Genomic DNA, 24747 nt, shown 5'->3' with positions numbered 1-24747 from the left:
CCAAGCTCCACCAGGAGGCAGCCAAGAGCCTCTTCCTGCCCTGACACACCCATTTCCCTTTCCAAATGCTTCCTTTGGATGGCAGCTGCTGTTACCTGCTCTGTTCCTGCCAAGCTGGCAGAGGGCACAGATTCTAGAGGGGATGCCAGGCCAGTCAGGCTCTAGGTTTCGTGCCAGGCAGACTGCATTTTGGGGACCCCATTTCCTTTCTCCCCTGGCTTCCATCCTGAAAGGAGCCAGGTTGCTACCTGGCAGAGCCTGGCAAGATGAATGCTGGCCCAAATTAACACTCTCCGGATTCCTGCCTGCATGGCAACAAGGCTCTCCTGCCACCTGCATGCCAACAGGGCTGCGGTGCCCACAGCAGCACCCATAGCCAGCATCACAGCAGTGCTAGCAGTGGGAGGGTCTTCCTCACACAAGAGCCCCTCGTTTTTCTGTAGGGCTCCTTTCAGAAGATAGCCTTGCCCATCACCCTTCCAGTTTGGGGCAGAGTTGTCTGCTGGGATCCAGGATCTTTGAGACTCTTTCCGGGAGCAATGGGCTAGCCTGTAGCTCCAGCAGCCATAGTACTGCGGAGAGCCCTAGGTAGGAGCCAGCCCACTTTTTGCTGGAGTGATCAGTTTCAGGACGAAGCCAGCTCTGGCTGGGAACCGTTCACCCTCCAGACAGCTTTGGGCTTTGCTGAATGCTCGAGGGGCTGGGGAGGCTAGAGGCAGGCCACCATCTCCGGACTACTACCCTGCTTTTCCCCGTGGTGTAGAGCACCCTTCATGTGGTGCTGGGGCTGGGCGTGGACTAGAGGGAAAGTGAGACTGTGCTCCTGGGAATGGGGGTGGGGGCATTGTGTATGTCTGTGTGTTTGACTCCACCCTTTGGGTCACATCTGGCCACTCCTGCAGATGTGGCTGTGGCCTGGTGGCCACAGAGTCGTCAGTGTGGCTGACAGAGAAACCACAGAGGAATGTGCTCAGCTTGTGCTGGGGGAGGAGTGGGTACCGAGAGACATCTTGCTCCGGGCTCTCTCCACACACGCCTCAAGGGGGTCTCCCAGGCACATCAGGCATAAAGGTGGGATGACTTGCCCCTGGCCTGGTGACACCCTTCAGTGCTGTGTTCTCTGAGAACTCATTTAAGGGGAGGGGGCCATCTGTGTCTCTTCTTGTCCCTACCATTCCCTTCCCCTCCCACTCTCGATGTAGGGTCAGGTGTAGGGGATTGGGGTGGGAAGAACCCTGAGCACTGGCAACCATCAGGATATTAGGGTTCTGTCTTCTCACTTGGCCAGGGATGCAGTGGGCCACTTTGCTGGGGGACCATCTTCCCATCCCTGTGTAGCTTCCCCCGGCTAGAGTTAGGGACCGTAGGATTTTCTTTGGAGAAGTGGAGAAGAAAGATGAGTTGGTACTGCCTTTCTCACTTCCCTCTTCCCAGGCAGTGGTATCCTGCTTTCCCTTCCTGTTAGCTGCGGGTGCCTTTGTGGGGTGTGGGTTGGGCTTGGGGCTCCCTCCTGGTATAGTGTTTGCCTGGTTGCCCTGGCAACTATTGGGCAGTGATGTGGAATGACATTCAGTGGCCAGAGGACAGTGCACAGAGATCAACAGGTCAAGACCCAACCTTCCCATAAGCCAGTAGGAACCTTTCCCATTCTGCGGCCCAGTGTCCATGCGGACCTCAGAACCACCCTCTACCACGTTTCTCTTTTCAGGGGTTGGAGACTGAGGTCCTTGCCACAGCTCCAGGCCTCCCTATGTCCCCCCCACCCCCCCATTACTCTTCTTCCTGTCTGATTCCCTTTCCTTTCCTGTCTCCTCCTCCCACCTCCTCCCTGTACGCCCATTCTCTCCCCCTCCCCCCAGCACAGCTGCTGTTTGGCTTCCTCTATATATAGCGGCATTTTCAGGGTAATTACAATAAAACTATTGAAAGGAGATAATCCACCAGAGGAAGCGAGGCTGACTCCCAGTCCCATCTTGTCCCTGGCTTGGTGCAGCCCTGCACCCCCTTTCCCCGAACCTCCTGTTCCCATCCCGCCCCTCAGCCCCTCATGCCTGTCCCGCTCCCCCCCCCCTTCCCAGCATGCTGGGATGAGATTGAGAGAGCCACAGAGGACAAGCTGTCAGAAGGTCCCCACAGGTCCAATCTCTGTTTCTCTCTTAGGTGGGGACAAGGCAGGGGTCAGTGAGTGAAAGTGTATTAGATTCATATCGCGATTCTCCAGTCACTTGGCTGTGTCTGGTCAAGTTACTCAAAACTCTGCCTCAATTTCCTTATCTGTGAAATGGGTAATAATAATAATAATTGACTCGAACTCGTGTGCCACTGTGCAGTTTAATGAGTGAGCCATACATATAAAATGTCTAGTGTTGGGCTGGAGAGATGGCTCAGAGGTTAAGAGAACTGACTGTTCTTCCTGAGGTCCTGAGTTCAACTCCCAGGAACCACATGGTGGCTCACAACCATCTGTAATGAGATCTGATGCCCTCTTCTGGTGTGTCTTGAAGACAGCTACAGTGTACTTACATATAATAAATAAATCTTAAAAAAAAAAATGGGGGCTGGGGATTTAGCTCAGTGGTAGAGCGCTTACCTAGGAAGCGCAAGGCCCTGGGTTCGGTCCCCAGCTCCGAAAAAAAGAACCAAAAAAAAAAAAAAAATGTCTAGTGTTAACTGTCAGGGACAGTATCCGGTGTTGAGTCCTGACACTCGTCAGCAACCACTCTTCACACTCTTGCATAGATATGCCAGGCTGGCCCTACCTGCAGCCCCATTGCATAGTTTCCTCAGCTTCGCCTAAAGAAAGTAGAAGGTAGAATCCATAAGTGGAGAGGCTGATGTCATTCAGGGTCCAGTTGACCTCTCTGGTAGTCTCTTGGGTCCTGGGGCGAGGCTGTCATGGCCTAGAGCAGTCTGGGGCTAGACCTGCTGACCCTTGTGTGTTTTGCGCCCACAGTGGAGGTGAAGCCGGTGCTGCCAGCAGCCATGCCCAGCTCCATGGGAGGTGGAGGTGGAGGTAGCCCCAGCCCTGTGGAGCTTCGGGGGGCTCTGGCAGGCCCCATGGACCCCGCGCTTCGGGAGCAGCAACTGCAGCAAGAGCTCCTGGTGCTCAAGCAGCAGCAGCAGCTGCAAAAGCAGCTCCTGTTTGCCGAGTTTCAGAAGCAGCACGACCACCTGACGCGGCAGCATGAAGTCCAGCTGCAGAAGCACCTCAAGGTGAGCAAAGGGGGCTCAGGACCCACACAGAGGCACAACCCTGCCTGGGCCTGGCTCACCACCGCCTCTGCCCTCCTGCACCACCGCAGCAGCAGCAGGAGATGCTGGCGGCTAAGAGGCAGCAGGAGCTGGAGCAGCAGCGGCAGCGCGAGCAGCAGCGGCAAGAGGAGCTAGAGAAACAGCGGCTGGAGCAGCAGCTGCTTATTCTACGAAACAAGGAGAAGAGCAAAGAGAGTAAGGCCAGTGGGCGGTTCCTCGACCCCACCACACCGTGGCCCCAGCTCCAGGCACCCAGCTCAGCTGTGCCCTGTCCCGTAGGTGCCATCGCCAGCACCGAGGTAAAGCTGAGGCTCCAGGAATTCCTGTTGTCCAAGTCAAAGGAGCCCACACCAGGCGGCCTCAACCATTCCCTCCCACAGCACCCCAAATGCTGGTAATGGCTCTGGGGGACAGGGGCGGACAGAAGGGTCCTGCTCAGGAGCTGCCTGGTTATAGGAACAGCTCGGGGAACCCTGCCTTGCGACCACAGTTCTGTATCTATTCTAGAAGGGGAGCTCCCCATCCCATGTCTCTTCCTCCCCTTCTCAGGGTCCATTTTTTTTCTCTCTGTAATGTATAGCCTTAGCTCCATGAGGGGTAGGGGTGAAGGTAGTTCCCTCCTTTCCGTAACTCTACTTTGCTATGCTGGCTGTGGTAGCATATATTTATAGTTATAGGACTCAGGGGATAGAGGCAGAATAGATAGGGGTTCAAGTGCTAGCCTGGGTTACATAGAAAGTCTGAGGCCAGCCTGGGCTATACGAGACCCTGTTTCAATATATATTAAACAAAATCTCCCAAGCCGGGGTTGGAGATTTAGCTCAGTGGTAGAGCGCTTGCCCTGGGTTCGGTCCCCAGCTCCGAAAAAAAGAAAAAAGAAAAAAAAATCTCCCAAGCCAAACGACTAGTTTTCAGGGGGCAGGTCAGGGGGGTAAGTGGTCAGAGGGTTGGTAGTAACCTAGATCTGCTTCCACCCCACCCCCAGGGGAGCCCATCATGCTTCTTTGGACCAGAGTTCCCCTCCCCAGAGCGGCCCTCCTGGGACGCCTCCCTCCTACAAATTGCCTTTGCTTGGGCCCTATGACAGCCGTGATGACTTTCCCCTCCGTAAAACGGGTACGTGAGTCCTGGCTCCCAGGAATGTGGCTTCTAGGGTAGAGGTGGGCATATGCAGAAGACAGTGCTGCTGCTGCTGCTGCTCAAAGCTCCCCTGGACCGGACTGGGCTGGACTTCAGGTCTCTCTGTAGATGAATCTTGAACCCAGCTACTCTCTCTCCAGCCTCGGAACCCAACTTAAAAGTACGTTCAAGGCTAAAACAGAAGGTAGCTGAGAGAAGAAGCAGTCCCCTCCTGCGTCGAAAGGATGGCACTGTTATTAGTACTTTTAAGAAGAGAGCAGTCGAGATCACAGGCACAGGGCCTGGGGGTAAGATCTCCTGTCCTGTCCTAATGGTGAAGGTCTGGGAGGAGGGGTGGCTCAAAGCAGGCCCAGGTGACAGCCACTTCTCCTGTAGTGTCGTCCGTGTGTAACAGTGCGCCTGGCTCTGGCCCCAGCTCTCCCAACAGTTCCCACAGCACCATCGCTGAGAACGGCTTTACTGGCTCAGTCCCCAACATCCCCACTGAGGTACAGAACTCACTGAGGCCCGGGGGTCGGGTAGGGGCACAGAAGTGCTTGCTTTCTTTTGTAAGGAGGAGTTTGGCTCTTTCTGGTCTAGCCAAGTGCTCAGCCAAGATGCCTCTGTGTACATTTGGAGGGTTCTTGCCTGGATGTGTTGCCTTGAAAAGAGATTTGTCCCACAGCTTCTGAAGGGCTCTGATCTCTGTCACTCCCACTTGGAGCTCAGGTCCAGGGAGTGAGAGACCAATCAGAGTCCTTGGCCTTGGTCTACGTTGCCCTTCTTGACTGACTCTCCTTTGCCCATTTTCATATTCTCTCCCAAATGCTCCTCTAGATGCTCCCCCAGCACCGGGCCCTCCCTCTGGACAGTTCCCCAAACCAGTTCAGCCTCTACACGTCTCCTTCTCTGCCTAACATCTCCCTAGGGCTGCAGGCCACTGTCACTGTTACCAACTCGCACCTCACCGTAAGTTCAGGCCATGTATCCTAGCTAGGACATTGACTTTCCCAAGGCCCTAAGGGAGCTGAGACTGTGTGACCCGATCTGGTGGGAGGGCAGAGAGCACCTGAGGGATGCTGGTCAGAGTTGGCAGCACAGGGGCAGTATCAGTCTGTGCCTTATCTGTAATCACCCTCCAACTTCACCAGGCCTCCCCGAAGCTGTCGACACAGCAGGAGGCTGAGAGGCAGGCCCTTCAGTCCCTGCGGCAGGGCAGCACACTGACCGGCAAGTTCATGAGCACATCCTCCATCCCTGGCTGCCTGCTGGGAGTGGCCCTGGAGGGCGACACGAGCCCCCATGGGCACGCTTCCCTGCTGCAGCACGTTTTGCTGCTGGAGCAGGCCCGGCAACAGAGCACGCTCATAGCGGGTGAGTAGGCGAATGGTGCGCCTGGGAAGGGGTGCTTGGCTCTCATGGGGGTCTCAAGTCAGGCCTATCTCTTAGGGAAAAGGAGCCAGGGATACTCTCCAGCCCTGCCACAACCATCAGCCATATCAGTGATTTCTTCCACATTCTGAAAGCATCAGGTACCAATGTTTGGTGTGCCAGGCAGTTGACAGAACTTGTCGCTATTACCGAGTTCATACACATCCCAGAGCAGAGCTGGCCAGAAAGAATCGTGCAGGCCATATTTTGTTTATTTAGCTAAGGTTTTTGATTTGCTTTGTTTTGACTCATTGTGTCACTGTGTAGCCCAGGTTGGCCTCAGACTCATGTCTGTTCCCTTTCCTCAGCCTCCAGAGTGCTGGGATTACAGACACAAAATAGACCCCAGCTACAAACCATACATGTGACCTAGAACTTTCTAGTAGCCACATTTACAATTTTTTATAGAGGGCTTAGAAGGCAGCTCACTGGGTCAAGTGATTGCCACACCAGTTGTGGGGACTTGAGTTCAGATCCCCTGTGTTCACATAAAGCCAGGCACAGCTGCACCAGTTGGTATTCCTAGGACTCCCACAGTGAGGCGGAGGCAGAGACAGGAGAATCCTTGGAAGCTCCCAGGCCCGCTGGCCTGGTACACATGACAGAAAACAGTAAGAAATGCTGGGTTAAACGAGGTAGAAAGCACGGACTGTCATCCTAGGCTGTCCTCTGACTTTCACATGCCCTGCTGCACCCACATACATGAACACATATGTACACACATAGACGTCACACACACTTTCTTTCTCTTTTTTCTTTTGAGACACAGTCTCATTATATAGCCCTGGCAGACCTCAAACTCAGCGCATAGACCAGGCTAGACTCTAACTCAGAGATCTACCTGTAGTTCGCTGGGATTAAATCTAGATGCCACCAAGCCCACAACATTTTTTTTTCTTAAAGAAATGGGTGGAATTAATCTAATAATAAATATTTAACGTCTATCTAAAATATTGTCATTTCTGTGTCTGCGCTTTGGAATTCCATGTATGCTTCATGCTGGTAGCACATGCCAATTTAAGTTGTGCTTCCAGGGCTCCACCACATACGGTCCATGTCAATGATGGTGGACAGCATGAGGCAGTCGGCCCTTAGTACCGGCTAACGTGCTAAGGACCAACGTGCTTAGGGTTTCCTTGGCCTTGAACTCCTCAGCCTGGTAGGATCTGCAAAGTCTATGGGCAGGGATATTTTGTTGCAATGGGAGAGAACTAGTCATTGTCCCCGGTGGGTGACCCAGGACCACCTGTGTCTGGTAAACCAAAGAGATAGAAAGGTGAGGCTTGCTGGTGCCAGTGGGTCTGAGCTCACTGTTAAGGTTATAAGGAGGAGAGAGAATGGGGTTCAGCCTCGGGGACAGGGCGCCCCCCAAATAGTACTTACTCCCCTTCTCTGCTTCCAAAGTGCCACTCCATGGGCAGTCCCCACTGGTGACGGGTGAACGTGTGGCCACCAGCATGAGGACAGTGGGCAAGCTCCCAAGGCACCGACCTCTGAGCCGTACTCAGTCCTCGCCCCTGCCGCAGAGTCCCCAGGCCCTGCAGCAGCTGGTTATGCAGCAGCAGCACCAGCAGTTCCTAGAGAAACAGAAGCAGCAGCAGATGCAGCTGGGCAAGGTACATCCAGAGAGGCTGCGTCCTGGCCTACCCAGGAGTGACCCAGGCTGGCAAGACACATGCGGGCGCCTGGGAAGCAGGGAGCTTCGCGGTTCCCACTTCACCTAGAATCCTGGCTGGGAGAGGGGGAGAAGGGAGTAGACCTACTTGGGCTAAAGGTTGCCACAGCCGACGCCATCCCCAGATGCCATCCCCAGACGGCCTGCTTTCTTCTCTCAGATCCTTACCAAAACTGGGGAGCTGTCAAGGCAGCCCACCACCCACCCTGAAGAGACAGAGGAGGAGCTGACGGAACAGCAGGAGGCCTTGCTGGGGGAGGGGGCCCTGACCATGCCCCGGGAAGGTTCTACAGAGAGCGAGAGCACCCAGGAAGATCTAGAAGAGGAAGAGGATGAGGAGGAGGACGAGGAGGACTGCATTCAGGTCAAGGATGAGGATGGCGAGAGTGGTCCTGATGAGGGCGCAGACTTGGAGGAGTCCAGTGCTGGTTACAAAAAGGTACCTCCCACCTACCGTCTTCCTCATTCTCTGATTTCCACTCTTGATTGTTGGTTCCCAGTGGTGTAGTTGCCAGGCCTTGAGCAGCTTTCTAAAGAAGAGGGACGGAGAGACCAGTAGGGAGAGGGAGGGGCTCCTGTGTGGTCTCTGAGCTGGGCCTGTCTGTCAGTCTCCCTTTGTGACTGCCCTGGTCTTTTAACCGAGTGACTGTGCTTGTGCGTGCCTGGGTGCACTTGGTCTGTGTGTATCTGCGTTTGTGCCTGCGTGGCTGGTTGTGCGTTGGTCTCTGCGTGCATGTGTACACACACGCCCCCACTGTTACTACAGTGTGCCTTGAGCCTAGTGCGCTCCATTCATTGCGGACACAGCCCCAAGCCCTCAGGCCTGACTCATCCCGCCCCCACCCACCCCCGCCCCTCGAAGCCTCTTACCTCAATGCTACTATTTGGGGTGACTCATCACATCCCCCATCTTCCCTGTAGGAGATAGCAAGCCTGGAGCGTCTCCTGTCCCTGGAGGGAGCAGGTGGGAGGAAGTGGTGGAAGGAGGAAACTTGGGGGCCCTCTGGAGGCTGAAAGGGCCCTGTACTCAGCCCCACTCAGACTGAGCCTTACACAGGCCTCTTCCTACTCCTTTGCAGTTGTTCGCAGATGCCCAGCAGTTACAGCCCCTCCAGGTATACCAGGCACCCCTCAGCCTGGCCACTGTGCCTCATCAGGCCCTGGGCCGCACCCAGTCCTCACCTGCTGCTCCTGGGAGCATGAAGAGCCCCACAGACCACCCCACTGTGGTGAAGCACCTCTTCACCACAGGCAAGCCTAACACTGCTCATCCAATCATTCCCCGTGCACCTACTTGGGCTAACGGTTACCACAGCCACCCCCACGCCCAGACGGCGTGCTTTCTTCTCCCAGATCCTTACCAACACTGCACGGAGGGAAGAGGGGTCTTCATCTCTCCCTGTGTACCTCAGCTATTCATGGGAGGGAGCAGCAGCAGATTCTCTCCCAGCCGGAGGGTGGGCAGCCTGTTCCTGCTCCCTGGGGCAGCACTGCCTTCTCTGTACTCCCCACTCCCCACCTAGGACATTTGCTTTTGCACGTCTTCCCACAAGTCCTGGAGCCTTGGGTAGAATCCATTGTTTCAGTTTTTGCTCTTCCAGCCTCCTACCCGCCTTTCCCCACATAAGGTTGACAGTAGGTTTCAGTAGAATGTGGAAGGCTTTTGCCCAAAAAGTTGCACATGCTGGGTTCTGACCGGGCAGACTTGCTAAGGATGACTTTATCTCGCCAGTAGGGAACAGTCCACGTGCCAGCATGTTGGGGAAAGAGGGAACATACCCTAGGGACGGTAGAGGGGATGCAGAGGACAGAGATTGGGACCAGTGGCAGCCAGGCTGTGTTTAAAGAGAGGAATTGAGGAGAGGAAAGAGGGTGGGTATGTAGCTAGGAGAGCCAGGGTGTGGGTTAGGGTTCAGAACAGTCCTGGCTGACACAAGCGTCTGTGGCTCAGGTGTGGTCTATGACACGTTCATGCTGAAGCATCAGTGTATGTGCGGAAACACACATGTGCACCCAGAGCACGCCGGCCGCATCCAGAGCATCTGGTCCCGGCTGCAGGAAACTGGTCTGCTCAGCAAGTGTGAGGTGAGGGACCCCCTACCTTCAGCCTTACCTCCATCTATCTGAGCAGTCCCCTCCCAGCAAAGCCCCTCCCACACCCCAGCCCTCCCATCACTTCTGAGACTTCCTCAGTTCCATCCCTTGTTTTCTGCTTCTCTTGGTCCCCAGCTAACCTGGGGAAGAGTCCTGGAGTAGGAGAAGAGGGTCTTGCCAGGGCCAGGGCATAGTTACTCCAAATCCCTTAGTTCTCCTGCAAGTTGGTTCTGTGAGCATTGGACTGTAGTTGTCAAGAGAGTTGAGCCTTGTCAACATTCTCTGGCCTCTCTTGACCTCCTCTGGCAGCGGATCCGGGGTCGTAAAGCCACACTGGATGAAATCCAGACCGTGCACTCTGAGTACCACACCCTGCTCTATGGGACCAGTCCCCTTAACCGGCAGAAGCTGGACAGTAAGAAGCTGCTTGGTAAGCTACAGGACATGGTCCCACATGTGCCCTCAGTCCCAGCGTGATAGCGCTGTCCTGAAGACCACCAAGCCAGAGTAGGCAGTGGTCCTACTGGGTGCCGTTAGCATAGATACTGATTGACCACCATGCGGTAGGGCATCAGGCATAAGGGTGGACCTGACGGTGGTAGCTGGTTTGTAATTTGCTTCTAGAGGTAGGTCATCTCCCCAGAACAGGAGCTAGAGGCTCTAAGCTGGCATAGACCGTGCAGTCCATGCCAACTGGCAAGTGGGATACCTTTCAGAGCATTTCTTTCTCTCTTCCCCGCAGGCCCCATCAGCCAGAAGATGTACGCCATGCTGCCTTGTGGGGGCATTGGGGTGAGTTGGATATGTGGGAATGGGAGTGGGCAAGTGGCTTTCCCGGCTTGGCCCCTTCCTCCCCCATCCCCGTGGCTGCTGGCTTGCTCTCTGGTGCCCACTCCCATTCCTACCCCCCCCCCCCGCAGAGGGCACACTGAAGCCCGATCTCCTGCCCCTGCAGGTGGACAGTGACACTGTGTGGAATGAGATGCACTCCTCTAGTGCCGTGCGAATGGCAGTGGGCTGCCTGGTGGAGCTGGCCTTCAAGGTGGCTGCAGGAGAGCTCAAGGTAAGGATACACCACGGCCTCCAGACTCCTTGGCTGGGTCCGGATGTTTTCAGGAGCAGATGTTTGGGGGCAGCATTGACTTCCTTTCAGCGAGACACTGTCCCTTGCAACTTTTATGTCTTGAGTGCTAAGATGGGGAGAAACTGCAGGGTCAGCCATGGTTGTGAGGGTCACGGGAGACCAAGTAGGCACTAATGCCAGAGACTCCTGTGTTTATCTGCAGGAAGAGACAGCTGTTTACCGGGTGTGTGTGTGTGTGTGTGTGTGTGTGTGTGTGTGTGTGTGTGTACGTGTGTGTACGCAGCTGGTGTTCATAGAAGTGTATTTCTTTTCCCATCACTGGCTTGTGCTTCTCCCCTGAGTCTGTCTATCCTGTCCCTGGCCACATGGCTTTCCTGACTGTTGTCCTTCCGCTTGTACTTCAGAATGGATTTGCCATCATCCGACCCCCAGGACATCATGCTGAGGAGTCCACAGCCATGTGAGTACCACTCTGCCCTGACTCTGGCCCTCTGCCATCGGCCCTTCCCGACTATTACTTGAAGCAAACCTCACATCACTCAAGTTGAACTCCCTGCTCTCTTTTCCTCCCCACACCCCTCAGGGGATTCTGCTTCTTCAACTCCGTAGCCATCACAGCTAAACTCCTGCAGCAGAAGCTGAGCGTGGGCAAGGTCCTCATCGTGGACTGGGTAGGAAAGTGGGCTGGGATGCCTGGGCAGGGAAGGGCAGAGCTGTGGCAGTGATGGCCTTCAGAAGTGCCTTGCCTCCGGGCAGCCCACTGCACTTCTGGGTGGCACTAGGACCTAGTCCTTGGCCTCATAGATTGATAACCTTATATCCTTCCTGCTTTATCATCAGGAGGGTCCTTTATTTCAGTAGGGTGGCTCCTCTCTGTGAGACCCCAGTTTCTAGCCTTATTTACCCTGTATTCCCACTAGCAGCCTCCAACAGCCAGGCGATTTCTTACCATGAGCTGTGGGGATGGAGATGCTGCCAGTATTACCAGAATCCATTTTCCTCCCTGCCCTTCCCGTAGGGGTCACTGTATGCCAGGAACCTGACACTGAGCTGCTTCTAGCCACCTCTAGTACTGCAAAGTAGTCATCCATTTCTCTTAGTGAAGACACTGGGTTACTTGACTGGGATATCACACTTCCTCCACCCTGAGGCTGTGGGTGCTCCCCCACCTTCTGCCATCATGGTGGGGAAAGTGCACACACCGGTTAGTGGGCTCCAAGGATCACTACGCAGTTGATCGGCGAGGGTAGAAGTTTTGAGACTCAATTTTTGGATTAGAAACCGATGTATTCGGATGTGACGCACCATTATAACCGAGTCACTCAGGAGTCCAAGGCTAGCCTGCACTGTCTAGTGAGAGCCTGTCTCCAGAATAAAGCAAATTCATGTCAATGTTGGATCCTGCTTTAGAATTTATTTGCCTGTGTTAAATTTCTTACCAGCCTGAGTTTCCCTTGCACTTCAGTGGAATGGGTTCTCCAGGGAGATAAACCATATCCATCCCATGGCTGTAGGGCCTGGACTCAGTGTCACAGCCCCGGAGCCACTGGTGGGCTCGTCTTCAGACCTAATGGTAGGGTGGGTGGGGAACAGCTGGCATGCTAAGCTTTGGATTCGAGCTTAGACTGTTGCCCAAAGCACCGTCCTCTTTCCCCTCAACAGGACATTCACCACGGCAATGGCACCCAGCAAGCATTTTACGATGACCCCTCCGTGCTCTACATCTCTTTGCATCGCTACGACAATGGGAACTTCTTTCCAGGCTCCGGGGCTCCTGAAGAGGTACGGTTCCTAGGCCTCCTTTCGAGTCCTTCTGGGACATAACAGGCTAGGACCTGGCAAGAAACCACAGAAATCTGTTCGTGGTGCTGGTCCCCGTGGCCTCGGAGGGCTCCCAGTGGGAGGGCCACACAGGTTTGACTGCCAACTGGGCAAAGCAGAGGTCAAGGGAGTGAAACCTTGGAGGCAAGGGTGGGGGCAGTGTTTGGGGTCGCCAGGCAGTGATAGCAACCTCTCCTACCTTATCGCCAGGTTGGTGGAGGGCCAGGTGTGGGGTACAACGTAAATGTGGCGTGGACAGGAGGTGTGGATCCCCCCATTGGAGATGTGGAATACCTGACAGCCTTCAGGTGGGGACTGAGAAGGGCCAAAGGACGGGTGGGGCCCTGAGCTGGCAGGGGCAGCAGACACTCAGTTGGGGTGGTGGAGGGGTATGGCCTCCATGGAGAACAGAGCGTGGCGAGGCTCAGCCTAGCCTCTGCTGGCATCAGCTTGGGCCATCCTTTTACAGGACAGTAGTGATGCCCATTGCCCACGAGTTCTCACCCGACGTCGTTCTAGTCTCCGCTGGGTTTGATGCTGTTGAAGGACATCTGTCTCCACTGGGTGGCTATTCTGTCACCGCCAGATGTGAGCCTACTGGGGATCTGGGAGGGTGTGGAACACTGAGGTACACAGGACAGGGAAAAAGTTGGCACTACTGGGAGCAAGACTTGGAGCCATCTTGCAAGGTCTGCCCACCCCTCTGCCAGCCCTGCGTGTGGGCCCCAGGCAGAAGTGGAGCAGCAACAAAGTGTCTTCCACTGGAGCTCTCTGGCCTTGACCTTCCTGAGACACTCTTAAAGGATCCAGACACATTCCACATTAGCCTGTTCTCCATTAAGCTCACTGACATATCACCTCCATTGTAGGCGTGTTGCTCAACAATACTGTCAGCTTTTGTGCTGTTTGTCTCATTTCTTGATGTTTGCTTGTTTCTTCTTTCTTTCTCTTTGATACAATTTACTATTCATCCTTCTTTCTTTACTCCTGTGCAAAGGTTTTGGCCACTTGACCAGGCAGCTCATGACACTGGCAGGGGGCCGGGTGGTGCTGGCCCTGGAGGGAGGTCATGACTTGACCGCCATCTGTGATGCTTCTGAGGCCTGTGTCTCGGCTCTGCTCAGCGTGGAGGTGAGTGGGAGACAGAGAGGTGGGACAACGGGTGGAGACTGATGGGTCAGCAGGGACATCCACTTCCCTGGATCAAGGGTTTGCGTAGGTCTGAGAGTAGTTGGCCAACACAGGAATGTTGGGCTGAGTGGGGCTGGTCGGAGAGCTAAGCATCGCTCCTCATCCACTCTAAGCCTGCTCTTCTTTCTCTGCCAGCTGCAGCCCTTGGATGAAGCAGTCTTGCAGCAAAAGCCCAGCGTCAATGCAGTTGCCACACTAGAGAAAGTCATCGAGATCCAGAGTGCGTGGGGAGGGGCAGAGGGGCTCATACCTCAACCTGCCCAGGGGGCAGAGCTTATGGGAGCAGGCTATGTCTGCTCTCCCTGAACCCGCCTGTCCCTCTTGCGTAGGCAAACACTGGAGCTGTGTACAGAGGTTTGCCACTGGTCTGGGCTGCTCGCTGCGGGAGGCTCAGACGGGTGAGAAAGAGGAGGCCGAGACTGTGAGCGCCATGGCCCTGCTTTCCATGGGGGCTGAGCAGGCCCAGGCTGCTGCCACTCAAGAGCACAGCCCCCGGTAAGCATCTCCCCTCCCACCCCTCTCCCCTGGCTGAAGGGAATGCTCTCTACTCAGTGCTCTCCCTGTGCTCTCCCTGTCCCCACAGGCCAGCCGAGGAGCCCATGGAGCAGGAGCCTGCCCTGTGACACCCAGGCCCCCCTCCCTCTGGGCTTCATCATTGTGATTTTGTTTATTTTTTCTATTAAAAACGAAAAGTCACACATTCAACAGCGTGTGCTGCGTGGGTCTCTCAGCCTTGCCGTCTCCAAACTGCTTCAGCCTCCTCCCACTCCGTGGGCTGAGGGTCAGCTTTGGAAATCCAGTTCTGCGGGGCGTTGGGTGCAGCTCCCACTTTGCCCACGTCGTATCCCATACCCAGTTCCCCGTACTCTTTTTTTTTTTCTTTTTTTCGGAGCTGGGGACCGAACCCAGGGCCTTGCACTTGCTAGGCAAGCGCTCTACCACTGAGCTAAATCCCCAACCCTCCCTTACTCTTTACTTCCTGCTGTGGACAGCGCTCCAGGTAGAGCTTCCAACTCTGGAGCTGCCTGAGATGGGAACAGTAAGTTGGTGCCTGGGCTTCGGCTGGCTTTTGGGGGAATGCCTTAATTTGAACTCTGCCCCTCTCCGCCCTCAGGATGATCTGCTACTATTTAAGATGCAGAGTAGAGGGAAGGTAGGTGTCCACCCCATACTTCCCCTTCCTCTCTGTCCCCCTTGCCATCCTGCAGGCCCCTCTCCTCTCTGGCCTAAGCACTAAAGACTTGTGCCCAGGATGTGGGTCTTAGACCTGTGGCCTGGTTTCTTGTCTCTTACTCCTGGGTACCCAGGAGCTCAGAGGGTACAGAGTGGTATACAGCTGGGTGAGGAGGGGCCAAGAGGACCTGCATATGCAGGCAGGTTCTCCATTTTATTGTGTTAAACTCCCCGCCTTGTGCTGGACCAGCATAAGGAGGGGAGAATGTGGACCCTGCGTAGGGGCTTCAGGTTCCTGTAAGCTCCTTTGATGTTCTGGACCAGATTTTCTCCGTTCATCAGCCTGCTGCAAACAGAAGGATCAAGATTCAGTTCCCTTCTGGAGCCTTTTTGCTTTGAAACCTGGTGATCATGAAAGAGAATGGACAGGGTAGACATAGTTCTAGAGTGGGCAGGGCCAGAACCCTGTCTAAAAGCCACCCTTGTCCCTGTCCCCCAGAGGTGGAGGGTGTCAGTTCTCAGCAGGAGGTCGTTAGGAGCTGTCCACCTTTTCCAAAAGCCTTGTGTCCAGAGGCTGAAGCACACAGACTTCCAGTGAATGTGGTCTAGCCTGTAGGAAACCAAAGATGGGAGATGGCTCCTAGGGGGCCAATTCTTCCTCCCCTGTACCACATCCCCTGGGCTCAGCTATCTGTTTACAAACTGTCCGGATGGAGGCCTGAGCAGGGTTGAGGGAGCTGGGGATTCCCATCACTATTAGTTTGCTCTGTGTTTGTGTGCTGTCTAGATCCTTGCATTGAGCCAGCCGCTGCAGGCCTCCCACTCTCCCTGTGGGCTGGTCTTATCGTATGTAAACCCACTCCTGCTTTGTCTCCTTGGACCTGGATTTCAGTTAAGTATTTTGTATCCCAATACACTGTTTTGTCCTTGTGTAAATAAACTTGTTTGTGGCAGTGCCTTCTGGGAATAGTGTCTGTTCTGTGGGGTCCCAAATGGGAGGAAAAGTTCTCCTTTCCTAGTCAAAATGCTGCCTTTTCTTCAGCCTTGGACTAGAGAAGCTGGAGGCCAGGGCAGATCTCTATCCTCTGGGGAAGTTGGGTTCTACTGAACTGTCACTACCATATCTCAAGAGATGTCTGCTATGGCCTTGGCAGGGAGTGGGGAGGTCCCAGCTGAGTTTCCAGCCCCCTTTTATTTTTGTCTTTGTGGAGACAGGAATGGGGTGGAGGCTCCATTGGTACTTATGAGAACAAGGTCAGTGGAGATGTGAGCACAGGCAAGACAGGAATTCAGAGGTTTCAAGGGCTTTATTGGGGCCTTCCTGAGCAGCTTGTCAGTGTCAGGAACCCAGCTCCCCATCCCACCAGGCCTCCCGTTGTTCTTGCTTTGTGGGGACCTGGGGAAAGGCTTAGCCTCCTGGAAACAGAGGTCCTTTTTTAAAAGGGGGGTAAGACTGCAAAGCATGAGGCAGAAATGGAGTTCAAGGTGAGCGGGCCTGCTCCTGTGGTGGTCAAGGAGTGTTGTCTTTGGGGAGAGGGAGGCAAAACTCATCAAGAAGAGCGAATGGGTGGGGCTTCCTGGGCACTCAATGTATGCACCATCCAGGGCACGAGGGCCACGACCAGGCATGGCCAGAGTGTAAATTTGAGGAAGTTGAAGATGTAGAAGAGGCTTATCTGAGGTGGATGGCCCAGCCATTCCAGGAAGACCAGCAGCCCCATGGCTAGCACAAAGCAAGCTATTTTCTGGCCATTTCCTAGGTGTACTCGCCGAATCTGGGCATAACAGGGAGTGTGGAGGGCGATGCCCAGACCTAGGGCAGATCCTGAGTCACGGCTCAGTGAGGCAAAGGGCCGACTGTCAACGAGCACCCACTCGGGCCGATCACACCACTTGGAAGCCAGGTTGATGGACCTGTGGGGAAGAAAAGTCTGTGCCAGGAGAGGCCCTGGCTCGTCGCCATCTCACAAGGAGGCCTGCTCCTATGCACCACGACCCCGAATCTCTGTCTAGAAACAGTTAATGTGTCCTTTTATAGTCAAACAGAGATCCACCATCTAGATACAGGTGACACAGGACAGGGCCTGGCTGCCCAGATTCCAAAGCAGGACTTACCAGGAAAGATCTAGGCCCAGTGTAAAGAGCGTCCAATACATGAGGCTGGCACCCAGCATGAGGGTCAGAGCAGTCAACCCATAAAAGCTAAGTTCCCGCTCCATGGGCACCCGGGGACTCAACAGCCAGCCAAGGATAACACCTGAGGGAACAGGGCAAAAACAATTTCAAGATGTTTGGGGAAATGACCCCCCCCTCAGCTGCAATTCATCTCATGGGGGAACATACTAAGACAGAGGTGGGGACCTGGGGTTGGCTCTACAGGAACTTGGAATGCTGGGAGGTTCCTAGACTGATCCTCCCATTGCCAAAGACACCCTCTTGGGTCACCCTTTTGCCCCAGTTGCTCACCAGCTAGAAGGCCAGCCAACACTTGGTGAGGGAAATGTGCTAAGAGGAAGACCCGAGACAGGCCGACTGCCAATAGGAAGGTGCAGTAGGCCAGGCCAGGAATCACCCTCACCCAGGGGCTAGAAAGAAGAGAGACAAACAGCTCAAGGGATGTCCAACACGCCTTCGCTTTCTTCAGCATCCACACAAACGCTTAAGAGTCTGAGCCAACACCCCCGGGTCACAACTCCAGTTCCCAAATTAACATGCTGTGGAGACCTTGGAATCCAGAATGCTCCTACAAGTGGGCAATATTCGGGTCCTACCTGCGGGTCTGAGAGGCCACCTGAGATGAAATGGCTATCATTACGGGCCACAAAGCTGCGCCTGTGATCATGCAGTGACCAGAGGGGCTGCCTGCCGGGAGATCCAGAAGTTCATGGTGAGAAAAAAAAAAGAGAGAGAGAGAGCGAGCGGAAAGCCAGGAGCCCGTGGTGATCCCCTCAAGACATCTGAGACGTAAAGGCAGCTTTCCTCAGTGCTAGCTGATCACTCATTCCCTCTTGCCCGACACCTTTCTCTAAAGGCCACAGCTCTGGAGCTTCTGCCTTGTCATGTCTCTGGCTTTATGAGATGGACAGCTGGCAAGAGGCATGTCACTCAACCCGACCTCCCCAGAGTCTGTTCGTGGACCAGTCACTGAGAGGCTGGGCCCGTCTGGACCACCCTAGGGGGAGTATATGGAAATGTTTACCTGGACCTTAACCACACCAGGGATGGGAGGAAGTTGGAACTTTTCCCACCTGGACCAGTCTCACAAGAAGAAGGGAACTGGTGAATCTGGACTGGAGTCTGGGCGGAGTACCCGGATTCATGCACCCACCAGAAGGGCCTGTCTCCAAACAGAAACCTGGAAGAGACAAGATACAAGACCATATAACATTTGGGGATTTAGCTCAGTGGTAGAGCGCTTGCCTAGCAAGCACAAGGCCCTGGGTTTGGTCCCCAGCTCTGAAAAAGAAGAAAAAAAAAAGAAAAGAAAAGAAAAAAAAACATATGGGGATATAGAGGGGATGGACCGAGTCTGGGGGGTCTGCTTGGTGCCCTCAGAAGGGCACTCTGATTCTAGCTATTACTTTACTGTGATTTTTTTTTAAAACTTTGGAATGCAAAGAAGCACATGTTTTTCCTTTTAAAGTGATGTGGAGGCCAAAGATTGGAGAGGGAGACCTAGACAGACAGACAGTCACCGACACTGACTGGGTAGAGGTATACAAGTGCTTTGAGACATGGGTCCCACTCTTATCCCTCCCATTACCCAGCTGGCTGTTTTCAGGCCCCGGTTCCCTGACTTCTCTACCTATCCCTGTCCCAGTTCTGTTTCCCGGTCCCAGCCTGAATTAGCCACTCCTGAATTCTACAGGGTGAGTTTCGAGTGTGAAACTGAGAGGAGGGCATGCACAGAGGAGCCTGAGAAAGAATAAGGGGGGGAAAAATCCAACTCCCCTGGCCTAGCAGGTGCTTGTCTAGCCTCTGGAAAAACTCCACAAAGAAGAGGCTGCTGTGACCAGAAAGAGTCAAGATGGGAGAGCAGGAAGCAAAGTGCTGACCACAAAGCTATAAAGTGAATACGGGCTCAGGCATGCTAGTGTACACCTGTCATCCCAGCGCTGGGAAGACAGGCAGGAGGACCACCATTCTGGGTTGGAGTGTGAGACTTTCTCTTAGTGAAGGAGGAAGAGAACAATTTGAGGCTTTGTTACTTGGATATTAAGCACGGGCTTATCCAGACTCCGAGGGAGGAGACAGCACATAGGATAGGGGCCGTTAGGCCTGGAGGAAATGATTAGACAACTGCCTTTAGGTTTACAAGCCCTTGAGAAGGGCGGGAGGGAGAGGGACTTCTAGCCTACTCTGTGTCACTTTATGAACCTTGCTTCCTACTTCAAGGCTGGGGTCTGGGCAACGGCAATGTGGAGTAACTCCCCTCCATACAGAAAAACAAACAAACACTGTGACACAGATAAACACCAAGGGCTGCAGGAGGCCCAGTAATGTGGGATCCCTGGCTTCTTAGAATGAGAAAGCTATACTAACTACTGGGAAGAGAAGGGAAATGTTCCTTGCAGGGAGGGCAAGGATTCCCTTTAGTGTCTTTTAGACTTCACTAGGCACATTGTAACCAGGGGGCTTTGCTCAAAGGCATATCCGATCTGGAGCCTGAGATTCTGTATTCTAGTAAGTCTTCAAGCATTGCCTAGGCTTCTGAGTCCAAACCAGGGACCACATCTTAATTAAACTGGTGCCTAGCTTAATGTCAAACAAATGGATGGATGGATGGATGGATGGATGGATGGATGGATGGGTGGATGGATGAAATGTTCAGCTAAGAAAGATTTTTGGCTATCTAAATTTCTCAATAATTGCTTAAATACAGATTTCCAACTACAACTAAATTTGGAGTTATGAAATAAGTAGGTCTGAGGAAATAAGTAGGAAACTGTATTTGCAGTTGAACACGCCCCTTAAGTCATTTCTCTGATTGGGACAGTTGAAGTGTGAGGTCTGTGGCCAAGATACAAAGAAACTCAAGGTGAAGATTCAGGCCTAAAGGTTTAAGAGTAGGTAGCATTGCCTTTGAGGTACCTACTTGAGGGAGATTAGGGCCCCAAAGGGATAGGGGACCAGGATGCCCGAAGGGTTCTCTGTCTCACCACTTGAAGACGAGGTTGAGCCACTCAGTAATGAAGGCGATCCAGAACAGGGAGATGCCCAGGCGGCGGGAGGCGTAGTAGACCGCGGGGAAGTAGAACTGAAAGAGGTTCTTGGGATCGGCCAGAAAGGTGACCCAGAGCCACATATTCTCTAGCCCGGGAAGCTGGTTTTGTAGTGCTTCAGCCATCATGATGCCGGCGCTCAGAGTGGACTCCATGGCGAGTCAGGAATCCTCCAGGCTGGAGCTGGTTATAGGGAGCAAGTCGAGGAACCTTAGGAGAAATGAAGCGGCTACCTGCTAGTCTTCTAAAGCCCACCCTTTCTAATCCCCAGCCCTGCCCTCCCCGCCAAGGGTCTAAGCCAAGTCCCACCCCCGCCCTGCCCCGCCCCACCCCGCCCCCGCAGTCCTTGACACGCGCGAGCTGGGACCGTAGCTTTTACTGTTTCCTCCGGCTTTCTTGGCCTTCCTCTCTACTGGACAGCGGAGGGGACAAACCTTTGCGAAGGCGTTTCCTCAGGGCCCCCACGTGGCCGCTGTTGCTAGCACGTGGGCTGCCGGCGTAGTGCAGAAACCTGCTGCTGTTCCGGGTCAGGGAACCGATGAATCTAGGAACTGTGTGGCCCGGTTCCTTGTTCTGCTGCTGCGAAGACATATCTAATTTCCAGGGCCAGGGTATTTTCTGGATCTGATCGCTGTTTTCTAACATCACTACCTAATTTCTCTCAAATCTAGACCATTTGGAGAGAAGGGAGTCAAAGCCAGCCTCGAGTTGCACACACTCTTAGTCGACATCTACCTATGTTTTGTTCAGGATTCTCCCATCCTACTTCATCTACCTCTTCCTTCAAGAATCCAATGGTTAACATGTGTGTGTTATGTGCGAGAAACTTGCCCTGCTCTCACCCCTGCCAACCTCCTGCCATTCAAAACCATTGCTGGGCAGATAAATCAAGAGACAGTGTTTCCATGAAGAGGAATGACACACCACACCTACAGTTTTCAAAATAATTCAGAGGGACACAGTCCTAGGGGCGATCTGCTTAGAGTAAAGGAAGGAGCTTGTTGATACAGCACTTTGATATTTATTTATTTATTTATTTATTAATTAATTAATTATTTATTTATTTAGCGTGCGCGTTGCTGGGTCGGAGTGGGGAGGAGTGTTCCAGACAGGATTTGCTCTCAAACTCAAGAGAGCCTTTGCCTCCTGAATTTAAGGCTAAAAAAGCATGTACTACCATGTCCCGACTTTTTGTTTGTTTGTTTGGTTGGTTGGTTGGTTGGTTTTGTTTTTCAAGACAGGGTTTCTATGTGTGGCTCTGGTGGTCTTGGAACTCGCTTTTTTTTTTTTTTTTTTTTTTTTTTTGGTTCTTTTTTTTCCGGAGCTGGGGACCGAACCCAGGGCCTTGTGCTTCCTAGGTAAGCGCTCTACCACTGAGCTAAATCCCCAGCCCCGGAACTCGCTTTATAGACCAGGCTGAACGACAACTCTCATATCCAGAGATCAGCCTGCCTCTGTCTCCCACGGGCTGAGACTAAGGGCATGAGACCACACCCTTGGATTTCTTAGCACCTCAAGTAACTTTGTTCTTGAAATCTGAAGAGCGGATGAAAATGAAGATATAAAATTAAGAAAGTGTTTTTCAATTGAAATTTTATACGAATATTTTTTGTTTGTTTTTTTGAGACATATCCCTGGCTGTCCTGTAACTCACTGTGTATGTAGACCAGGCTGACCTTAAGTTCACAGAGATCCACCTGCCCTGCTCTCTCTGCTGGGATTAAGCTTGAGTTTATTTTTGAAGTAGATCTGGCCCAGGCTAGCCTTGAACTCCCAATTCCTTAGGAGTGCAGAGAAGTATGGGCAACCACTACCCACTTATATGTCATTGTTGTTTAGTTTTACTTGTTTGTTTTTTTTGTGTTTTTTTTTTTTGTTTTTTTTTTTGTTCTTTTTTTCCGGAGCTGGGGACCGAACCCAGGGCCTTGCGCTTCCTAGGCAAGCGCTCTACCACTGAGCTAAATCCCCAACCCCTTTACTTGTTTTTTGAGACAGGGTTTTTCTGTAAGACAGAGCTCTGGCTGTCTTGGACTTAACTTCGTAGATCAGGCTGGCCTGGAGCTCAAAAGATCTGCCAGCCTCTCCCTCCTCCATGCTGGAATTAAAGGTATGTAACACCACACCCTGCCACAATGCCTACTTCTTTTTTTTTTATTTTTTTATTTTTATTTTATTAACTTGAGTATTTCTTATTTACATTTCGAATGTTATTCCCTTTCCCGGTTTCCGGGCAAACATCCCCCAATCCCTCCCCCTCCCCTTCTTCATGGGTGTTCCTCTCCCAACCCTCCCCCCATTGCCGCCCTCCCCCCAACAATCACGTTCACTGGGGATTCAGTCTTAGCAGGACCAAGGGCTTCCCTTTCCACTGGTGATCTTACTAGGATATTCATTGCTACCTATGAGGTCAGAGTCCAGGGTCAGTCCATGTATAGTCTTTAGGTAGTGGCTTAGTCCCTGGAAGCTCTAGTTGCTTGGCATTGTTGTTCATAAGGGGTCTCGAGCCCCTTCAAGCTCTTCCAGTCCTTTCTCTGATTCCTTCAACGGGGGTCCTATTCTCAGTTCAGTGGTTTGCTGCTGGCATTCGCCTCTGTGTTTGCTGTATTCTGGCTGTGTCTCTCAGGAGAGATCTACATCCGGCTCCTGTCCGCCTGCACTTCTTTGCTTCATCCATCTTGTCTAATTGGGTGGCTGTATATGTATGGGCCACATGTGGGGCAGGCTCTGAATGGGTGTTCCTTCTGTCTCTGTTTTAATCTTTGCCTCTCTATTCCCTGCCAAGGGTATTCTTGTTCCCCCTTTTAAAGAAGGAGTGAAGCATTCACATTTTGATCATCCGTCTTGAGTTTCATGTGTTCTAGGCATCTAGGGTAATTCAAGCATTTGGGCTAATAGCCACTTATCAATGAGTGCATACCATGTGTGTTTTTCTGTGATTGGGTTACCTCACTCAGGATGATATTTTCCAGTTCCAACCATTTGTCTATGAATTTCATAAAGGCATTGTTTTTGATAGCTGAGTAATATTCCATTGTGTAGATGTACCACATTTTCTGTATCCATTCCTCTGTTGAAGGGCATCTGGTTCTTTCCAGCTTCTGGCTATTATAAATAAGGCTGCTATGAACATAGTGGAGCACGTGTCTTTTTTATATGTTGGGGCATCTTGTGGGTATATGCCCAAGAGAGGTATAGCTGGATTCTCAGGCAGTTCAATGTCCAATTTTCTGAGGAACCTCCAGACTGATTTCCAGAATGGTTTTACCAGTCTACAATCCCACCAACAATGGAGGAGTGTTCCTCTTTCTCCACATCCTCGCCAGCATTTGTTGTCACCTGAGTTTTTGATCTTAGCCATTCTCACCATGCTTATCACCCTGTACAAAGCTTAAGTCCAAGTGGATCAAGGACCTCCACATCAAACCAGATACACTCAAACTAATAGAAGAAAAATTAGGGCAGCATCTCGAACACATGGGCACTGGAAAAAAATTCCTGAACAAAACACCAACGGCTTATGCTCTAAGATCAAGAATCGACAAATGGGATCTCATAAAACTGCAAAGCTTCTGTAAGGCAAAGGACACAGCAACCAACACCTTGGGAAAAGATCTTTACCAATCCTACAACTGATAGAGGACTTATATCCAAAATATACAAAGAACTCAAGAAGTTAGACCGCAGGGAGACAAATAACCCTATTTAAAAATGGGGTTCAGAACTAAACAAAGAATTCACAGCTGAGGAATGCCGAATGGCTGAGAAACACCTAAAGAAATGTTCAACATCTTTAGTCATAAGGGAAATGCAAATCAAAACAATGCCTACTTCTTAAGAACTCAGGTCTGCTCTGGCTCTAGTCTCTACCTTCACAACTTCACCAGTCTATAATCAGCATCCTGATTTACAATTGTTTGAGTCCATCTTTTGACCTCCATAGTCACCGAGCTCACATGTGACCCGCATACATCTATGCAAGCAAGATAACTTGTAAAAATTAAATAAAACTCATAAACGTTTTTAAAAAGTTTAAATGTGTATAGTTCTGAGTAATGTCATGATATCCGAACTAAGGATCATCCCTTTGTCTAAAATCTGTGCTGCATTTGCTATTTAATCCATTAGTTGTTTACACTTTTATTTACTTATTATTTATTTAATTTTTTTTTTTAAGTTTCTCTGAGTTCCAGTCCTGGTTGGGAACTCACTTTGTTGACCGGACTAGCCTGGAACTCACGGAGATCCCCCTGCCTCTGCCTCCAAGTGGTGGGATTAAAAGTGTGCGACAATGCTGCCAACTTGATTAAACATTTTTTTTTAAGATTTATTTATTATTTATGTGAGCACACTGTGGCTGTCTTCTGCGGCACCAGAAGAGGGCATTGGATCCCATTACAGATGGTTGAGCCACCATGTGGTTGCTGGGAATTGAACTCAGGCTCACTGGAAATGCAGTCAGTGCTCTTAACTGCTGAACCTTCTCTCCAGCCCCCAAGTAGACATTCTTTGATGAGATCAGCTCCTTTAGTATTGTAGTACTTATGTTCAAGTATTTCTTATTTTATGTAACCCAACGAGCGATGTGGTAAATCAGAGATGTCATCAGGGAGCTTCCTTTGAGTGAAAGGTTCTGAAAGACACTTTGAAATGGAGACCATTCTCACGAAACTTTTATTATGATATAT

The 24747-nt window shown here is 52.2% G+C and overlaps 2 protein-coding genes across 35 annotated transcripts in view; one reads left to right on the top strand and one right to left on the bottom strand.

The window, feature by feature from the left end:
* Hdac5 (histone deacetylase 5) overlaps positions 1-14377 on the top strand; it is a 34904-nt gene extending 20527 nt beyond the window's left edge. For 32 of the 33 annotated variants that reach the window (XM_087574715.1, XM_087574703.1, XM_087574723.1 and 29 more), the window contains 24 exons: positions 2954-3213; positions 3303-3447; positions 3532-3646; positions 4238-4368; positions 4533-4679; positions 4768-4880; positions 5209-5340; positions 5523-5745; positions 7207-7418; positions 7638-7916; positions 8557-8728; positions 9429-9562; positions 9881-10001; positions 10314-10363; positions 10527-10634; positions 11060-11115; positions 11239-11326; positions 12318-12437; positions 12687-12784; positions 12946-13064; positions 13474-13607; positions 13803-13887; positions 13997-14162; positions 14251-14372. In XM_087574715.1, coding sequence (XP_087430841.1) covers positions 2954-3213; positions 3303-3447; positions 3532-3646; positions 4238-4368; positions 4533-4679; positions 4768-4880; positions 5209-5340; positions 5523-5745; positions 7207-7418; positions 7638-7916; positions 8557-8728; positions 9429-9562; positions 9881-10001; positions 10314-10363; positions 10527-10634; positions 11060-11115; positions 11239-11326; positions 12318-12437; positions 12687-12784; positions 12946-13064; positions 13474-13607; positions 13803-13887; positions 13997-14162; positions 14251-14290 — 3248 coding nt within the window. In that variant the 3' untranslated portion in view covers positions 14291-14372. Of the gene's footprint in view, positions 1-2953; positions 3214-3302; positions 3448-3531; positions 3647-4237; positions 4369-4532; positions 4680-4767; positions 4881-5208; positions 5341-5522; positions 5746-7206; positions 7419-7637; positions 7917-8556; positions 8729-9428; positions 9563-9880; positions 10002-10313; positions 10364-10526; positions 10635-11059; positions 11116-11238; positions 11327-12317; positions 12438-12686; positions 12785-12945; positions 13065-13473; positions 13608-13802; positions 13888-13996; positions 14163-14250 lie in introns of all 33 variants that reach the window. The other variant, NM_053450.1, reaches the window with a different exon arrangement.
* Positions 14378-16128: 1751 nt separating this feature from the next.
* Positions 16129-20389, bottom strand: G6pc3 (glucose 6 phosphatase catalytic subunit 3). 2 transcript variants are annotated; one of them, XM_087572302.1, is made up of 6 exons: positions 19936-20324; positions 18089-18195; positions 17612-17702; positions 17307-17425; positions 16956-17097; positions 16129-16754 (listed from the first exon to the last, which is right to left on the bottom strand). In XM_087572302.1, exons 3-6 carry the CDS (start codon positions 17680-17682, stop codon positions 16391-16393), a joined length of 696 nt encoding a protein of 231 aa, XP_087428428.1. In that variant the 5' UTR covers positions 17683-17702; positions 18089-18195; positions 19936-20324; the 3' UTR covers positions 16129-16390. The 2 variants fall into 2 exon arrangements, with proteins under 2 accessions (XP_087428428.1, NP_788266.2); NM_176077.3 differs by having other exon boundaries at positions 16133-16754; positions 20000-20389.
* Between the last annotated feature and the right edge of the window lie 4358 nt (positions 20390-24747).

This window comes from Rattus norvegicus, chromosome 10, assembly GCF_021556685.1.
Source record: "Rattus norvegicus strain SHRSP/BbbUtx chromosome 10, alternate assembly SHRSP_T2T, whole genome shotgun sequence".
NCBI classification, from domain to species: Eukaryota; Metazoa; Chordata; class Mammalia; order Rodentia; family Muridae; genus Rattus; species Rattus norvegicus.
This window is presented reverse-complemented; position numbering and strand designations above follow the sequence as displayed.